General features: G+C 35.2%; 1 protein-coding gene across 4 annotated transcripts in view; it reads right to left on the minus strand.

Annotated features, from left to right (window-relative positions):
* Positions 1 to 367: 367 nt before the first annotated feature.
* The window catches only part of PTPN4 (protein tyrosine phosphatase non-receptor type 4), a 122,449-nt gene continuing 105,092 nt past the window's right edge, over positions 368 to 17,724 (minus strand). For 3 of the 4 annotated variants that reach the window (XM_072874951.1, XM_072874952.1, XM_072874950.1), the window contains 5 exons: positions 17,016 to 17,162; positions 14,604 to 14,732; positions 12,978 to 13,126; positions 9,687 to 9,822; positions 368 to 6,522 (listed from right to left, as the gene is read on the minus strand). In XM_072874951.1, coding sequence (XP_072731052.1) covers positions 6,436 to 6,522; positions 9,687 to 9,822; positions 12,978 to 13,126; positions 14,604 to 14,732; positions 17,016 to 17,162 — 648 coding nt within the window. In that variant the 3' untranslated portion in view covers positions 368 to 6,435. Of the gene's footprint in view, positions 6,523 to 9,686; positions 9,823 to 12,977; positions 13,127 to 14,603; positions 14,733 to 15,317; positions 15,445 to 17,015; positions 17,163 to 17,724 lie in introns of those variants that run through there. The other variant, XM_072874955.1, reaches the window with a different exon arrangement.

The following is a 17,724-nucleotide window of genomic DNA, read 5'->3' on the forward strand; positions in this document are numbered from 1 at the left end:
ACAACTATTTGTCAACTGAAATTAAATATATCCACAAAATATGCATAACAGCATTTTTTTCACATAATAGAATGAAATTTTACTTAAGACTAACCAAGACTTGTTAAATGTTAATTAGCATATTTATCCTGGGAACTGCTGGTTTTCGGTAGAAGTTAGTGTATCATTTTAATGGCAAGAAATTTCATTTTATCAAAATGAGGACAAATACATAAGGCCCTTTAAAGCATACAGTAGCTGCAGTGACAAAAGCCGAGTTTATTTTCACATTGCCCAGTGTTGACCAATTTCAAGTTTCCATCATTTTCAACCACCCCGGCTGTTTAGCCAAGATGTTGCCTTTAGTTTTGTTTTTTTTGTTGTTGTGTTTGTGTTTTTTTTTCCTCCCCCTCATGTGCTTTTAAACAAATATATAGGCAAAAGTCTACTTATGGGAAGAACCTTCCCATGTCCCCAACATTAATAAAGATACACAAGAGTTAGTCTAAACAACAAAAGAGCAATTAAACTCTGAGATGATTTACTTCACACTTGCAGTCCATCATTCAGCAGTATGAAACTGAGATGAAATTTGACAACTGAAAGCCACAGCTGGAAATGCAAATTAATTACCAGAATTAACTAGCAAAAAAATATTGCCACCATCTGATTGTTAATAACGATCTAAATAATATTCTTCCATTTGTATTTACACATAGTATAGCACCTGTTACAGAAAAAAACCCCAAACCTTACACAAACAGCCCTGCCAAATTGACTGGTTAAAATGGGATCACTGGTAAACGAACCAAACCAAATGGAAAACAAATCTGGATACACTGGATAAAATAAGACCTTTGTTTTCTTACCTTAATTTTCCTGTAAGATTATTATGGGTTGTTACTGTAGTGCCCCAATGTACTGAGATAATTGCACTGGATCATTTATAGTCTAGTCTTTGTGGATATATTCTAGTTAAAGAAAACAACAGCTTAATGTAAACTGTTTAACCCTTTCAAACTCATGTCTTAGGCCCCTGGCCTAGGAGTAAAAGGGTGACAACTTCTTTAAACTTCGTTGTGCATTATCTTTAGTTATCAAAATTCAAATAAGTTAAGTAAAAAAAAATACTGATTTCCAGGTAATTGATCTAATGTTAAAAATAATGCTTAGCAGAAACATTTACAGTAAACATAGCTAATTTGCAGCTAGCTGAGAGAGATTACAGAGATAAATCTACAAGTACCCTGTAGTTTCTATTTGCACCTTTTTTTTTTCCTCCCCCCCCCCCAAATGCAAGCTTTATATTAAGACAGGATAATTGAGATGATCAAATTATTAATATCTTATTAATATATATTTTCTGAAAGTCCCTCAGAAACACACAAACAATAAACCAGAAATGGTTGGAACAATAGAAAGCATTCGTACCAGGGTGTAATCCAAATCATCTCTGTACAGAAACACATTAAGCATCTCTCTCCAAACCCAATTTATTTTGTCCAATAGTTGAGTCAGTAGTAAGCATGAGATAAAGTGCTACTATTCAAACATCAAAACACTTTGAAAAAAATTATCCTTTCAAATGTGTAAGCTTGCTAAATACGAAATAACACAACCAACAAATGGTCAGCCAGTCCATGAAACCATAGTTCATGCTATAAAAGACTAGAATGATAGATATTTTAGTGACAATTTTTTTTTTTTTAATGAGGCTACTGGTTCAAAGAAATCAAAAAGTCCAAATTTTTTTAATTGAAAATGTCAGCATTTTTTTAAAAAGTGATTTATCTCAAATTTTTACCATTGAGCTCTCAATAAGCAAAACATGCCAAAGCCAATAGCCAGAGCTTACAGCTTATGCACCAGTTAAAACTTGTAGCTGGAGAAGCCCTATGAACTGAAAAGATGCACACTTGTAGCAACCACCACAGAGGTAAAATCCAGTGATAACAAACTGGCCTCCTCTGCAGGCTGCTAAACAAACCAACAAACAAAAAATCAGGTTCAATTTATAACTGCAGTGGGATAACAGAGACTGGACAGAACAGTTATACTGAAACAAACAAACCATTTTCCCCTTTTAACAGCTTCCCAATCACCACTAATTATAATCCCTGCAATTTCATGCAAGATCCACATCTAATCAATGAATATGTTTTTACCAGATTTTGATATTGGATCCTAGCACTAGAAGTAGCAATGGAAAAGAGCTTTTCCAGTCTCAAGACAAAAGGTGGGTACTTAAATTAGCAAATACACCCAGCCAACCAGGGACCTGAGATGTAAGCTACAAAAAGACTACAAGTGACATTAGAAGGCACCATTCCTGTACTTTGTGGAAGTCCATATATGCAACATTTTAATTTGGACCATAACCCAATCCCTCCCTTTATCCTCAGGGCTGAGGGTCTTGAAGATTGCCTGCATAGTGGCTCTACTGTCAAAACTACAGCATATGTATTGGACAACCTGCTTTTGCTTGGAAATTGGTGGATCTGTAGAATTTTTCATGCTCATGCTAATTCCCTGAGCCATTAAACATCACCCACACACCTGCACACACACTGCAGAAGCATAAAAATATCACATAATTCAGGTCCACAGCACACCTGGAGCTCCAGCATGCCTGTGCCAGACCTTCCGTACTTCCCATCTCCCTGGGCAGTGCAACTGCAGCAGGTCCGCCCTATTCCATGGGTACCACAAAGCTTTTTGGAAGGTCTCCATGGAAAGTTGCCAGCTACACAGGTTCCATAACAAACTCCTCATGTTCCTTAATCTCTCAACTGCTTTCTCACCCTTTCTCTAATAGATGGTGTGCCAGACTGTAATCAGATATTCTCAAAGAAGTGTTATTGCTTTATCTATGTGGGACATAAGCTTTCAAGATTTAACAGAGAAATGTGGAAGACACGTCAGCTAGCATTAAATGTAATGAGAAAAAAATTCAGGCTTTCTCTTTTTCATGCTGGGAGAGGATATATTAAAAAAATACATAAAAGCAGTATTTTACTGCTTAAGACTTGCAAGTTATTTAAAATACCAAATGCTTCCAAATTCAGGATAAACAAATTCTTCAGCTCTCAGTTATCTGGTATATCTAAAGCAGTATTTCTCAAAGTGGATTGGCTGACAATCTGTAGGTGGTTTATTAAACAATACCTGCATCTTATTTCATATTTAGCAAAAAATAAAAAAAAAAATGCCCCTAAAACACTCAAAGCCCCTGCTACAGCCCCATGTCTTTCTACTAAAAAAACCCCTTCAAATGCACTTTAAACAAGAGATGGTAGTGGTAGTTTTCAATCCGAACCTAAAAGGAAAACAAAAGTCTTAACATTATACATTGGCACAAAATTGTCATAATATTGCTCTTATGTACAATGAAAACTTTTTTTTTTTTAAACTGGATTTGTATCATGGAAGTGTTACAAACATACTCTTTCCCACACCCACCCAACATTTTTCCTAATCAAATGGTATGAAAATAATTATTCATAAAATCCAACAGTCATAACACCAATCACGTATAGGTCTATAGGTCATTATGTCCGAAAGATACATTCATGTTTTGTACAGCATGAAACATACAAAAACGTCTTTAAAAAACTCTTAAGGATGATACAGATCTTCATAACCCAAAGTAAAATATTTAGCAGTTTTGCTTTTTTTGGCCATATAAAAATATTTTAAAGGCCATTTATACCACAACAGGTAGAAACATTTGAACAAATGGTTTATAGTGCAGAAAGGCTTCAATGCTATTCTCTTTCCCAATCAGTTTTTGGTTACTACTACCTTGGCTTTGGAGAAGCCAAAAAGCCACTGAGTCGCCGCCGCCAGCCAATTATCTATGGATAGTTACTTTGTTCCAATTTTTTTCCCAGTGCAACTAGTTAATACACTACAAATCAGCTTAAGTCAGTGCAGAGGAGGATTCTGAAGAGACTTATTATTCTTGCCTGCATTTGTAATCAAAACAGTAATGACAGATGACCAATAAATATCCCACACTTAATTGTGGTATAAATGGGTCTTTTGAACTCAAATTGCTTTGGCAACTTTACATAAGAATATTTAAAATATGTGACATACCAACACTATATAATGTTGCTATAAACTCCGTTTCTGATTTCCCTCAGAAAAACAGGGCAAATGCTATTTTCATTTACAACTTGACTATGAAGAAAATTTGTCAACATAATGGATGAATAACTTTAATTTTTAGACATTAAGTGCTGAGTTTAAAATAACCTTCCAACTAGCCAGCATCTCAGCTAATAATCTTGTCACATGGAAGTTAAAGCTTGTACTTTCCTAAAGAAGAATTTTCTTTTGTTGCAAATGGCTTAAAATAAAACTGAGATTAAAGCTATGTTATAACTCTTTTTCAGTTTATCCGATCCAGAGATTCTTGTAAGATTCATTTTTCACTGAGGGATAATATTGATTTAAGCATCAAATCTAGAAATATAAGTAACAGGGCCACAGGCCACCTACTATTATTTTGTTTTCTAAAAATATTTAAAACTCTATCTTCCATTTGGCATTGTGGTTCATGTTTATTACTAAGTCATAAGCCAGGATTTCACTTTGCCTGAATCCCTTTTCACTTAATAGTTCATAGCTGATCTCTTTCTAATGTCCATAGAACACAGTATATTATATAATATAATTCTTCAATAGTTAAAAATTATTTAGCGTAGAACTTTCCATTTTAATTCTCTGCTCTATATAGCTTACAACAAAATTTACTGGATAAACATTTTCAGGAAACCAATACAATAAATTAAAACTTTTAAATAGAGGGCACAAAGTTATGTTGTCACAGGGCAGTCAAAGAAGTGACTGATTTTTTTCTCCTACAGTATATTACACTGGATACCTTGCTTCTGACTTGGTTTCTCCTCTACTGGAAAAATATTAGAAAACTAGGAGATTTATGTATCTTTAGAATGAGCTCAGATACTGTATCAGACATACATTTCTTACAAATCTTCTACCTAATTAAATAAGAAGCAACCTATACCAACTGGAACAATTTTGCACAAGCATAACAGAAGATGACTGGGGTCATTATGGAATTAAAATAAAGTTCTGGGACAACTTTATAGTGTTCTTCTCCCTTCCCCCAACCCAAACAATTTAAAAAAAAGGCAGACCTGTACGAACATGGCTTGAAATAAACTATAAGGAATTAAAAAGTAATTGGTTAGCAGATAATGGAATTAAATCACATCTGATTTTAAGTTCAACTTAATTAGCAGTGCTATTAAAGAGTTATGTTCTAATCGAGTAAGACAGCTATTCTCAATAAAAGGATAAAACAAAGTATCAGCTTCTAATGACCTACCAGCATTTCATAGTAAGCTGCTAGTAAGTTACTAGTTGGAAGGAACGAAGGAATGTGTCAGATTATTCACATAATTACAACACAGCAGCATACAATGCTCATTCACTAAATTGGCAGAGGTGCTTTTGCTACCCAGAGTAGCACACAGGTACTTGTATAAGGAAAGAGGGAATGGTATTTCCATGACCCCTTGCGGTAACACATTCCAAGCACCAAGGGCCGTTTTTAAAATCTGAACCCATTAAGATAAATATGACAGGACAATACCACCCCCACAGAATCATGAGTGCCTTTCACTGGATGTACGCTGTAAGTCTCAAGGCACTTAAGGGGTTAAGACATAATGCATGCACTAGTTCCCATCACGTAATCTTAAGTCACACGAATCAGAATACACCAGTGTATGACACACAAGCTGTGTCAAAGAAATGCTGTTTATTTTTTTTTAATGTTTATTGTTATTATTTTGTACAAGATGCTGGTAAGTGGGCTTTATGCAGCTACTGCTGGGTTAACACAGACGCCAGCTTTTCTCTAACAACCAGCTGGTCTCTAGTAAGGGTGTTGGACAAAGTGTGCTGCATCAGTAGGCAGTGTGTATCTATCTAGTATCGGCAATATTGCTAATGTTGTAAAAAACAAAACAGTGAGAGTCTGTACATAGTAAATAAACCTAGCACTGGAAAAAGACCATGGCTTAGTGTATTTTTTCATTTGTTTTCCATTTTAAAGGACACGGGTGTAAAACAGAGTGAAATAATTCCAAGCCTTGTTTGTAGCAATTCAACCAGAAGCGCAGTATATGGCACTACAATGAAATATCGTAGATTACCCTGAACACAATTAGTTCTTTCAGTTTATGGTTTGTTCGGAGCAAAGCACGAAAATAAAGTCTTCAAACAGATGAAGGTTAGAAGAGTTTCAGAGACTGATTTTGTTTCAACGTAAAGTGCAACAGTGCTGAAGTTTTCAAAGTCCTTTGTCAATTCTTTGCTGTACTTCACTATCATTTCCTGCAAGCAGTAATATGGCACAAAGAATGCTGCCAGTTCATTAGAGAGGACAGGATTCCTCAACTGATATCCTATGTTTTTTGCTCTTTACTTATGCAGTGATGCTTGTAAAGGTTTAATAAATCCTTCTTCATACACCTTCAAAATAGCTTCACATACAAATCTGTATTGACTCTGAAAAGGAAAGTAGATTCAGTAAATTGAAAAGAAACGTAATTGAACCATGTCATTTGGAAGCAGAAATGTCCTCTAAGATTTCCCCATCCCATTCTCTTGACAAGCTAAGAACTGTGCTTCAGACTTAGTTCAGGAAACACAAAACAACAGGAACGTTACATTAGAACATCTTGTTTCTCAAAAGAAGAATGGGATGAACAGCACTTTGAAATATATACCAAAAGTCATACCCACAAAATCAGTACTATTATTACAACATTACCTATTTAGTAATTTTCTGCTCTTCATTTCGTTGCTGAAGTTTCACTGAACTGAGGTTTCCACGCACTCGGATTTAGAAGCTATAGTTTTGTGCTGGTTTTGGCTGGGAATGAGTTAATTTTCTTTACCGTAGCTAGTATGGGGCTATGTTTTGTATTTGTGCTGGAAACAGTGTTGATAATACAGGGATGTTTTCGTTGTTGCTAAGTAGTGCTTGTACTAAATCAAGGACTTTTCAGCTTCCCATGCTCTGCCAGGTGCACAAGAAGTTGGGAGGGGGCACAGCCAGGACAGCTGACCCCAACTGGCCAAAGGGCTATTCCACACCATATGATGTCATGCTCAACATATAAAGCTGGGGAAAGAAGAAGGAAGGGGGGGACGTTTGCAGTGATGGCATTTGTCTTCCCAAGTAACCATTACGTGTGATGGAGCCCTGCTTTCCTGGAGATGGCTGAACACCTGCCTGCCCACGGGAAGGAGTGAAGAAATTCCTTGTTTTGCTTTGCTTGTGCACACAGCTTTTACTTTCCCTATTAAACTGTCTTTATCTCAGCCCACGAGTTTTCTCACTTTTACTCTTCCGATTCTCTCCCCCATCCCACTGGGGGGGAGTGAGAGAGCGGCTGTGTGGGGCTTAGTTGCCAGCTGGGGTTAAACCATGACAAGTTTCAAAGCACTTTTTCACACTTACATTAATTCTGGCATGTTACTGGCACCTCCCTCTCAGAACTTGATAAAAAAGAAAATTGTTTCATGTTTTAAAAAGCCAGAACTGCAGTTTCTTAACATTATATAATGTCTAACTCTGCAATGTATTCAAGTCTAGCACCTGCATACATAGAGGCCACTAATATTTTGTTTTAAACAAATAATAGTTAAAAAAACCCCAACAGTAATCGAATTAGAATATAATGAAAATAAAATTAAATAAAAATCACTGTTTTGTAAAGCACCACAACTAACACTGAATACTGCATAATGGTGCATGTGCTGGTCAGAAAGCCAGCATGCCTGCCTTTTCAGTGTCATGGAATCATCCCTCTCTATGCAGTAATTAGTGATGTCAGATCTTAAATGGTCACAGTAACAGATTTAGTAATAGAATCATTATTTACTGTATTGTTGCATGTATATTAAAATAGTTAAATTTATACATATTTGTGTAAAATACTAATTTTGCCTCCAGGGCTCCCTGAGGGAGACTCTGAACTCTCCTCATAGCACACACAGCAGACACCCATGCATAGGGCCATCTAGTGGACATTGAGCGAATCCTTCAGGATATACAAAATCGGGAAGAGAGTGCCAAAGGAGAAATTATAATAGCTAATGTTTATGAAATCTTAAAAAAAAAAACAAAAACACCCCACACTTCAAGTCTTTTATTATCCCTTCTCCCTCTGATGCAGTAAACCCCTGCGTTTCACTGAAGCTTGAAAATTCTGGTTTCTCTAAGAAAAATGAGAAGACCAGAAGTTATTTAGCACATGACGTGAAAAAATATAGTTAAAACCCTTACCACTGCACCTCCTACCTTTACTAATAAAACTCTCTTCCTCTCTATGTATGCTAGAGAGATATGCTATTCATACTGTATAGTCATCACAAACAGTAAGAGCCATCCTTTATTATTTTTAATGTATCATCTTGCTCATCCTTCCTGTGCTAGCTGAATAATACAACCTTTTTTTAGTGGAACATGAATACTGGACAGCAGCACTGAATGACAGGTGACCTAGAAATGTAGGGCCATATATACTTTTTGTCAGTCTGAATACTCTCTGAAGAACACAAAAGGTTTATTCAAATTTGATTAGAGGAACAGCAGCAGGGACATTAAATTACTACAATGAGTAACTACCTTCAGGTAATTGTGGGAGAGATTTGATACTGGATCTAGTGCCTTTTCTCCTTCAGTGCTATATACTACGAGTAAAAGTACACAACTGATTACTGATTCAAAAAAAAATATAAAACCTGGAACTGGTCAAAGCTTGAACAACCAAGAGCCCAAGCCTTTTTTTTGTTGTTTTTTTTTTGTTTTTTTTGAAAGACAACACAACTCAATCTTTTGACCCTTTTCAGGTATTTTCTAAAAATGTAAGCATAAACTGCTCTCAGAGGTATGCAACACGCGACTGATACAAATAAAAAGTTTCTAAATCCGTTCTAAAACTTTTACAATTCTGAAATATAATACATTAAAGCAACATCGCAATTATCTCAAAAAAACCCCAAACATGATCGATCCAGGAAAAATTCTAGCATCTTAAGATACATCAAATGTGAAGAGAGCACCAAAAGAATCCTGGTAGCAAGTTACTTTTTTAGACTAAATAAACTTAAAATTACTTTGAGATATCTTTCATCAGATTTAATTACACTGATTTTTAAAAATATTATTTTTCTAATTATTTCCCTTTAATTGAGTCACTACAGGGCAGAGTTAAGGCTTGTTTTCATTATAACTAAGGCAACATAAAATCACTGAATTGCATCACTGAAGGTTTTTCTTGCATGTCTTGGACCTTTCTGTGTTTACCTTTTAGACTACTCCTATTCTTAACTCCTATTCTAACCTGGAATTAGGCACCTGCTTTCTCCACTGAGTAATTTTTACACTACTGAAAATTGGCCCTTTTTGACATTAGTTGTCAAGTATCCCTGAAACAGCTGCTGCTTTTTTTCAAGTTTTCTTTGTAAAATTTAAAGAATTGCTCCTTTCCAATAGCCTTAGCAATTTATTCCTTCCTGGAGCCAAGGCTACAGCTACACTGGGTAAAGGTGACCTCTTTGCAATATGATCAACAGCAAGTATATTAAAAATCCATCTATGATATGACTAGATAATAGGAAATTATTCTTCTGCAACATAGAACAGCAAGTATGATACTCACAGGTGTTTGGATCATCATGGCTCTTTGATCTCTCATGGTTCTTACGATATCTAATGGATAAACAGGCTGATTGCACTCAATAAGACACATAGCTGTCTCCATAGTGATAAGAACTCCTGTCCGTCCAATCCCAGCACTGAAAAAAAACAACAAAAAACCCAAAATGGAAAATGAAACAAAGTGTCTGGAATATAGTTCATACTTAAAGACCCTCCTTCTCAAGGATTCTCACGACTGATCATTACGATTCCCATACCATTAGGGCAGGGGTTAGACAGATTGTGTCTGTGTCACTGGAAGCCTCCTGCCTGAACAGAGCAGTAAACAATCAGTGCAGAATTGTCAGTCCTTTGAAGAGCAACTGTCTTAACCCAGGCATTCACTTGAGCAGAATTTACAAACAGATATTTATTCAGATCATCTTATAAACCATACTAGTATCTAGAAGATAATAAAACACAGAGATACCTAGCATACACTGTGCACTTTGTGTCAATCTGACCATTACTGGAATGACCATTACTGGAATGTTGGGCTGATTTGATAAAACCATGTTTATGTTCTTGAAGTGATCCATACCTTCGTATTTCAGAATAAGGAATAGAACAATTACTAGAAACCTTTGGAGGTTGACAATAATGGTAATTTTCTTAGTATTAAAAAGTACAAGAGAGATCTAATGTGTACATTGAAAAGGAATACGTAATAGCAATCCCTTTCAAGACAAGGAAGAACCATAAGATATGCATCTCGGAATGGCAAAATTGTTAAGAGAGCTTACAGGAATCATCTTTAGCTTTAAAAGAAAACAAATTGAAAGATTTATCTGCATTGTTTTACATATACATACACTTTTCCACAAGTAGCAATCCTCAAAGACTGAATATTTAACCTTGAACTTAATAATCAGTTTCAAATTCAAATTTTTCATATTCAAGAAAATTATGCTGCACTTTTGAAACAGAAAAACAATGTTTCTCCATATTTGAATACAGGACCAAATCCATATTTTCAAATGCCAGCATTATCTCAACTCATACAACTAGTATTTCAGCCAATAAATGAAAAAGTTTCCTTCTAAATTAGTTAATACAAACATTCCAAACTTTGAAACTTAATTGTTCTGATTTTGAAGCATAACTTCAAATTAAGCCTGGCCAAACTACTACTATAAATCTTTGCCCAGAAGGTGGCATTAAAGCTACTATATATTTCAGTGATGTCATGAGAATTTTATGACAAGATGTAAATGTGCTGGTTATATAAAATTATTCAATAGCATTTTATATTTCTAGAGTTTATACATATGCAGAATGCTTTATCAAATCCAAACAGGAACAGTATCTGTCAAAGAACCTAATGACTCATTTTACAACCTCAAAAGATTCAGAGAAAGGCAACAACAATGATGGAAAGTGTGATAGTTTCCATATGATAAGTATCAGGTAGGCTAGGACTTTTCAGCTTGGAAAAAGAAATCATTGACTGATGGAGGGCAACACTGAGACAGGACATGAAAATCATGAAGGACACAGACAGGATGGGTGGCTCACCATCTCATCTAGAACAAGAACTAGAAACCATTCAACTAAACTAGTAGGAGCCTTGTAAAAATAAAAACAAACACATGAACACAAGCTTAGAAACTAGAGTTTTAAGTAGTTCAACATAACAAAAACCTTTCCCATTTCTTAACGTTTTTGTTGCTTTAAAATATCTCTGTTTTTTTGGTTTTGTTTTCAAACTACTATTGTACAAAAGAAAAGTCTGCTCTACTAGCTACTTGGATTCCCCACACTAAAGCTAGTGGCTTAGTTCTGAAAACAAGTTTCACTATTTTGTTGCACTAATGCCTTGTCCTATTATACTGAACAGACGTTAAAAATAGTGTGCATGCACCATATGGAGGAACTGGGCTCCTTCAGCTTGACTCACCAGTGGATTTGGTTATACTTCCCAACAGCCACCAAGTTAGGCCAATTAAGTAAATTATGTTAACCTGTAACATTCCCTCTCTTTTGTTCTGTGAAACATAAAACTGTTATAAATGTTGGTACTGAAATTATCAGTGTGGAGCTGAATTGACGCCTCATTGAGAAGAATGAAACTGTTCTACTCTTCAAAATTGTTGCTCCAGTGTCTCTGCAGACTTGCACACTTTATATTGTGAAAGTTGTATCTGGCTGATATTTTCACTATTTGTTCACAACCATATCAACTAAAAGTGTATTCATAATGGAAGCTGAGGAACAATATCATTTAAGACAGTGGCATTCTGGTACTGGTTTCCCTAGTTAATAAGATTCACCCTGACCAGCATAAAGCAGAAGAGAAAGCAAAACCAATTAAATAAAATTTCTGATGCACAAAGTGTTAAAAAGAGAAAACATTTTTCTTTCATCTTCTTCAATAAATGTCTAGATTACTTGTAGATTAGACAGTCTTTAAATTTATTTTATCCCTTAAACCTCGCAGCATCTGAAACAGGAACGATGCACACCTGACTCAGGAATACTGACTGTCTGGGGAGTATTCGGTAATTTAGAGGTCAAATTTTATTCACAGAACTGCTCACCAAGAATGGGTATAGCACATGTTCATTTGAAGACATTTAGCATTATGCATTATTATAGTTTACTAATTAGGTATTTTAAAGGATTAAGATTTTGAAATTTACTGTAGGAATGTAGAATGCTATTAAAAACTATTGCACAAGAAAAACAAAAAAACACATTTCATGTGCACATAAAAATGTGAGTAACATTGTTATTTTAATTCATGACAAAAGTAAATTGTTGAGAAAAATGTGTCATCTTAATGTATGTATCAAAATATCATGTAGCCTAAGACTGCAGACTTGAGAGAAAGTGTCTTTTATTTGATCATTGCATATACCACCCACTTTTTCTGCTATGGATTATTTATGCAGCTATTCTGGAGTTTTGTAGAACAGTCACCATGAGAAAAAGGTTCCTAAGTATCTTTTGTCATTTCCCTGAATTATTATATCGACTGTTAGCACAAGCATTTAAACTGTAAACAAACAAAAAAACCAACCCCCCCAAAATAACAAAACCCCTGCACAGATCAATGCATGTAGATACTAAAAGTTTTGCTTATTGAAATGTGATTACAATTTTAAGTAATTGTTTAATTTAAATGTTGAGTTCTCCTGTCATCCCCAAAGCAGACAGAATTAAATGTTTATTTCAACTACAAAGCACAGAAAAGCTAGTTGATGATAAATAAATTCAGTTTGATGATTTAATTAAGTTGGAAAAAAATGGATACCTGCAATGAACAACAACAGGTTCTTCTCTGCCAGCCCTCTTCTTTCGCACAAGACACACAAAATCTAGGAAATCGCTGGAATCATCAGGAACCCCATGGTCAGGCCATGCTATATACTGGATTTGGGTTAGTTGGCGGCTTTCCTCTTTCTAATCAGAAACATGAAATTTATTCAAGGGTAAATCAGGTCCCATTAAAAAAACCCAAGCCAAAAATAATTTAAAAAAAAAAAAAAATCAATGGTACATTTACAGCAACTTGTACCCATAATAAAAGTGGCTTCAAACAACCAGCAGCACTTGATTAGTGTTAATCATTGCTCATCCTGGATTTTCTAATTACATTTTTTTTCTTAAAAACAAAAAAGGCAATCCATACATCTTTACATCTTCAACAAGTTAAAAAAAATTACATGCCATGTAATAGCAAAGCAGTTCAACGATACCAATGGTCTATCTGAACGCTACACGTACAAGAAGGTGGCCAAATTTTTAGCAAAACAAATTTAACAGAAAGAGGTACTATCTTACTAGATCAAGTGACATAACTGGGGTAGGGAGGGGAGAGGCAGGACTTTCAGACATAAAAGCTTTCCTCCAAACCCCGTGTGAACAGCAGCATCGCTTTGGCTTTATCTGCACCTCTTAATTTTATCCAGTGTACTATACATAAGATGCAGAATGACTTTGTTTTCCACTCCCTCCTGCCCCTTGCTCTAATATCACAAACATAATGTGACTCTGGTTAGTGGAGGGGATAGGCCGTACAATCAGTGTAAAAGCAGCATTTCAAAGAACGGGAGTTACCACACTTTAAATAACCTTTAGGCACAGAATCATTTACAGAGGTTGCACTGCTGATAACAAATGAGCAATTGTTTCAACAGGACACAGGGAAGGAATTTTAACTGCAAATTGACTAAAAGCCAGCTCTATAAAATGGGCACCTCATCTGGTAACCCAAGCAGTGAGAAATGAGTACGTGAACTAAATTCCAGATACTCATTTCCAAACATTTCTGAGATTGAAATGCTAGCTGGGGAGGCTCTGAAAACTACACATGCCCTGAAAATCAAGAAGGTCCTTGTTTACATGTAGTCGCCAATCCCAATTCATCTTTCTCTCAGCAGGATTTCTCTTCCTTCTATTTGCACGTATTCTCCAAGGCAGAATTATTAAGAACTGTTTGCCTCTATAAAGACAGATTTTTCAGTTGCGATAATGAAATACCTCTAGTGTCTCATGTTTTAAAAACATCAAGGGAATAACAAGCTTCTCAACTTCTTTAATTACTCTTTTTCTTTGGCCAGGGCATCAAAAACACCAGTAAAGACTTTTAAGACAAATAATACATCTTTTACATGATTTAAAACCAATTAATATGATTATGGAAACTGAATCTTTGTGATATTTTGCTAGTGAAAGGTTTGTTATCATTCTAAGAGCAGAATTTATACTAGGTAAGTACATGGCAATATGAGTAGTTTTCTCAAGGCTTCTGGAAATAAACAGTTCTATTTATGTGGATATGCCACCAAAGTTGAAAAGAAAGTCTGATTAAGTAAGTTTTAGCTACTCTGTGAGGATTCCACAGATTAATACTTAAAAATATATATTATAATTTTACCTCCAGATTAGTCAATGTCATTTCTCGAAAGACATAAGCAGGATTTCCTTCTTCTGAATGGCAGGTGATCTGGAAATTCCCATATGATGAGCTTCCTGATGGCTCTGGCCAGTATTGATGGCATTTAACCTAAGGTCAATACATTTTTAAAGATGCCTGGGTTTAAATTCACAGAGTATTATTTTCATTCTCTCTAGTTCCTTATACTTTTGTTCATTAAAGACTATTTTGATCATTTGGTAATCACTACTAATTTACTTACCAAATACACTGTTACCTAGTTATTGTTTGTAAAATAAGGTATCGCAGAGATTTCCTGGTTCTTTTTTCAAGAGGACACATGCACCAGTTCGAGGTTAGTTTAACTGAAGATGGATGCCTTTAACTTTCATTACAATTTTTTTAAAAAGTGTATCTATAAATATTCCATCTTAACACTTGAGTGACAAAGATGCTGCTTTATAAACATTTCTGACCTCCGAATCTTCTCAAAACACATTTATATGGGAAAAGGACAAATTAAAAAAAGGGGATAAGCAACACAAAAGTTGCTAAACTAATGCAGAAATTAGGGAGATGCAGATGGTGGACTTAAAAGACTCTTGATCGAGTAATCAAATGTGAATGAAAATTTCAAACACTAAGATTTTCAGATATATTGCTTAAGCGCCTAATTACAGAGGCCATTTCAGTTCAAGTGTACTTTTGTTTTTCCAACCCACCTGGCGATTGTTTAAGAGCAGCCAGATTTGCAGACTTCCTGCTCCACTGAGACATCCCGGCATGCAGTGGGATAGTGGTGTCAGTAGCCTCATGATCAGCTTTAGAGCAGGGAGTCTGCCTATGGGTATAAGACAGATAAGTCCTTTTATTTCATTATTAAGCAGCTCTCCAAAGAACTCCACAAATATCATTATTGAAGGGGTGGGGGAACCGCAGAGAACTGCTATTGCAAGTCTGTTCTTAGCAGATCTGCAAGGAAAACTCAAATTAAAAGGGCACTTGTACTGAAATTCCCTCTAATCATGTTTATTTGGGAGCAGGCAGCATCATGCTAACAGTGAGTCACTGAAAAATGGTTTAAAAACGCTGCAACTCCCCTTCAATTATTTTAATTATATTTAAAGGCCTGACTTCCCAGCAAATACATGGTTATTAAAAAGTTAGCATATATACAGACAGCTGAACTACAATCTGAGTTGAGCAGAACACCCGCAACCTATTCAGAAGAAATCCTGAATGTGGAGAAAGTCCACTAAACTATTATTCCAGACTGTCATTTCTGTCCACACACTCAACCAGCCAGTGCTACTATGAATGCTCCAGACTATAAACCCAATAACTCTGGAATTACACTGTGTGTATGACTAGATTTGATTGTTTTGCCTGTCTCCAAAGGACAAAGCTGCATAATAAACAAAGCTATTAAGGAGAAACTATAGCTTAAAAGAAACAAACACACCCCAAAAAAACCCTGAGGCCTTTTACAGCACCATACACAATTATTTTTAGTAATTTATAACTCTAATTACTTTATTACTAGTAATCTATTTTTACACATTTTTGTATGGAAATGACTTAAAGGACAATGATTCTTTCATATGATTAAACAAATGTTTATAGCCACAGAAGAACATTTTATGAAAAATACTACGATTTCAAGCTTATCAAGGATTGTCTTAAAGACAGCCATCCAGGCATGGGATCTTAACATTACAAAGCTGTGTTAGGCTGCCTTAAAAAAAATGAATCTCTCCGCATATCAAAGAACTAATCTACAAAACCTGATGAAACTTCTTGGAGTTCCTTCACTTGAACTTTAGAGAAAAAAATCCTATGAAGGTAAATTCTAGTTGCTTTTTACTTTACAATAAAGAATCAAACAAAGAAGCCTAAAAATATTTTAAGAAATACATGAAGACTTCACTGTATTTCAGAACTGAACAAAGTTTAAGTATTAGCTACATTAACAATATCAGAAGGTTTAAAATTTAAGAGTCGTCATTGCAACAGTACTAGGAATGCACTGCACTTACGAACAAAAGTCATATAATCATAGAATAGTTTGGGTTGGAAGGGACCTTTAAAGGCCATCTAGTCTAACCCCCTGCAATGTGCAGGGACATCTTCAACTAGGTCAGGTTGCTCAGAGCCCCGTCCAACCTGACCTTGAATGTTTCCAGGGATGGGGCATCTACCACCTCTCTGGGCAATCTGTTCCAGTGTTTTACCACCCTCATCGTAAAAAATTTCTTCCTTACATCTAGTCTAAATCTACCCTCTTTTGGTTTAAAACCATTACCCCTTGTCATATTATATGTCATAATAGTATATTCCTCTAATCTTTTAAAGGCTAATCACCAACAGATTTTTATAAGATTATGCTAGTATTTAAGGAAATCTTTTACTTACTCTGCCCCGTTCAACTTGAGTTGTTAACATTACAACCATAGATGAGCCTTGTTCCCAAGTCATCTGCCAAAAATCAGGACAAGTGTTCGGTAATGGACCTTGACAAGCAATGTACTGGTTTATTATTGTGGAAGAAGGGATTTCCATCTAAGAAAAGACAAAGTCATTATTTTAATTCTTACAGCAAATGTAAGTCAGGCATCAGATATTTAGTGTTTAGTAACTAACACATTAAAATGCATCAACTATATTAATTCAATTTATTATAAGTTAGTGAATATGGATTGGCACAGATAAGAATTCTTCAAAGTGTTTCACACGCAAAATTATTACAAAGATCCAAGTACACTTCATATATTAACTGACAGTTATGTAGTTGCCATAATCAAGATTAATTATCAAAAAAAGAAATGATAGACCAGTTGGCAAATAATTCAGGTGCAAACATTTCATGCTCTGTGGGTTTCTGACACTAGCTTTTAAAAATACTGATCTTGGAATTTAATTTAATGTCTGTTTCTTGTTCCTGAAAGGAAAAGTAAGCAGCTGTAATTTTGTTGTCACTGACAATGAAGAAAAAAAAAAAAAAGAAAAAAAAGGAAAAAAAACCCCACAAAACAGAAAAAGAAAAGAAAAAAAAGAGATGTAAAAGAAAGCGCTACCAGATTAAACTTTACTGATGTTGAACACTACTGTCACATTAGTAATC

The sequence above is a fragment of the Ciconia boyciana genome, chromosome 10, assembly GCF_034638445.1.
Source record: "Ciconia boyciana chromosome 10, ASM3463844v1, whole genome shotgun sequence".
NCBI classification, from domain to species: domain Eukaryota; kingdom Metazoa; phylum Chordata; class Aves; order Ciconiiformes; family Ciconiidae; genus Ciconia; species Ciconia boyciana.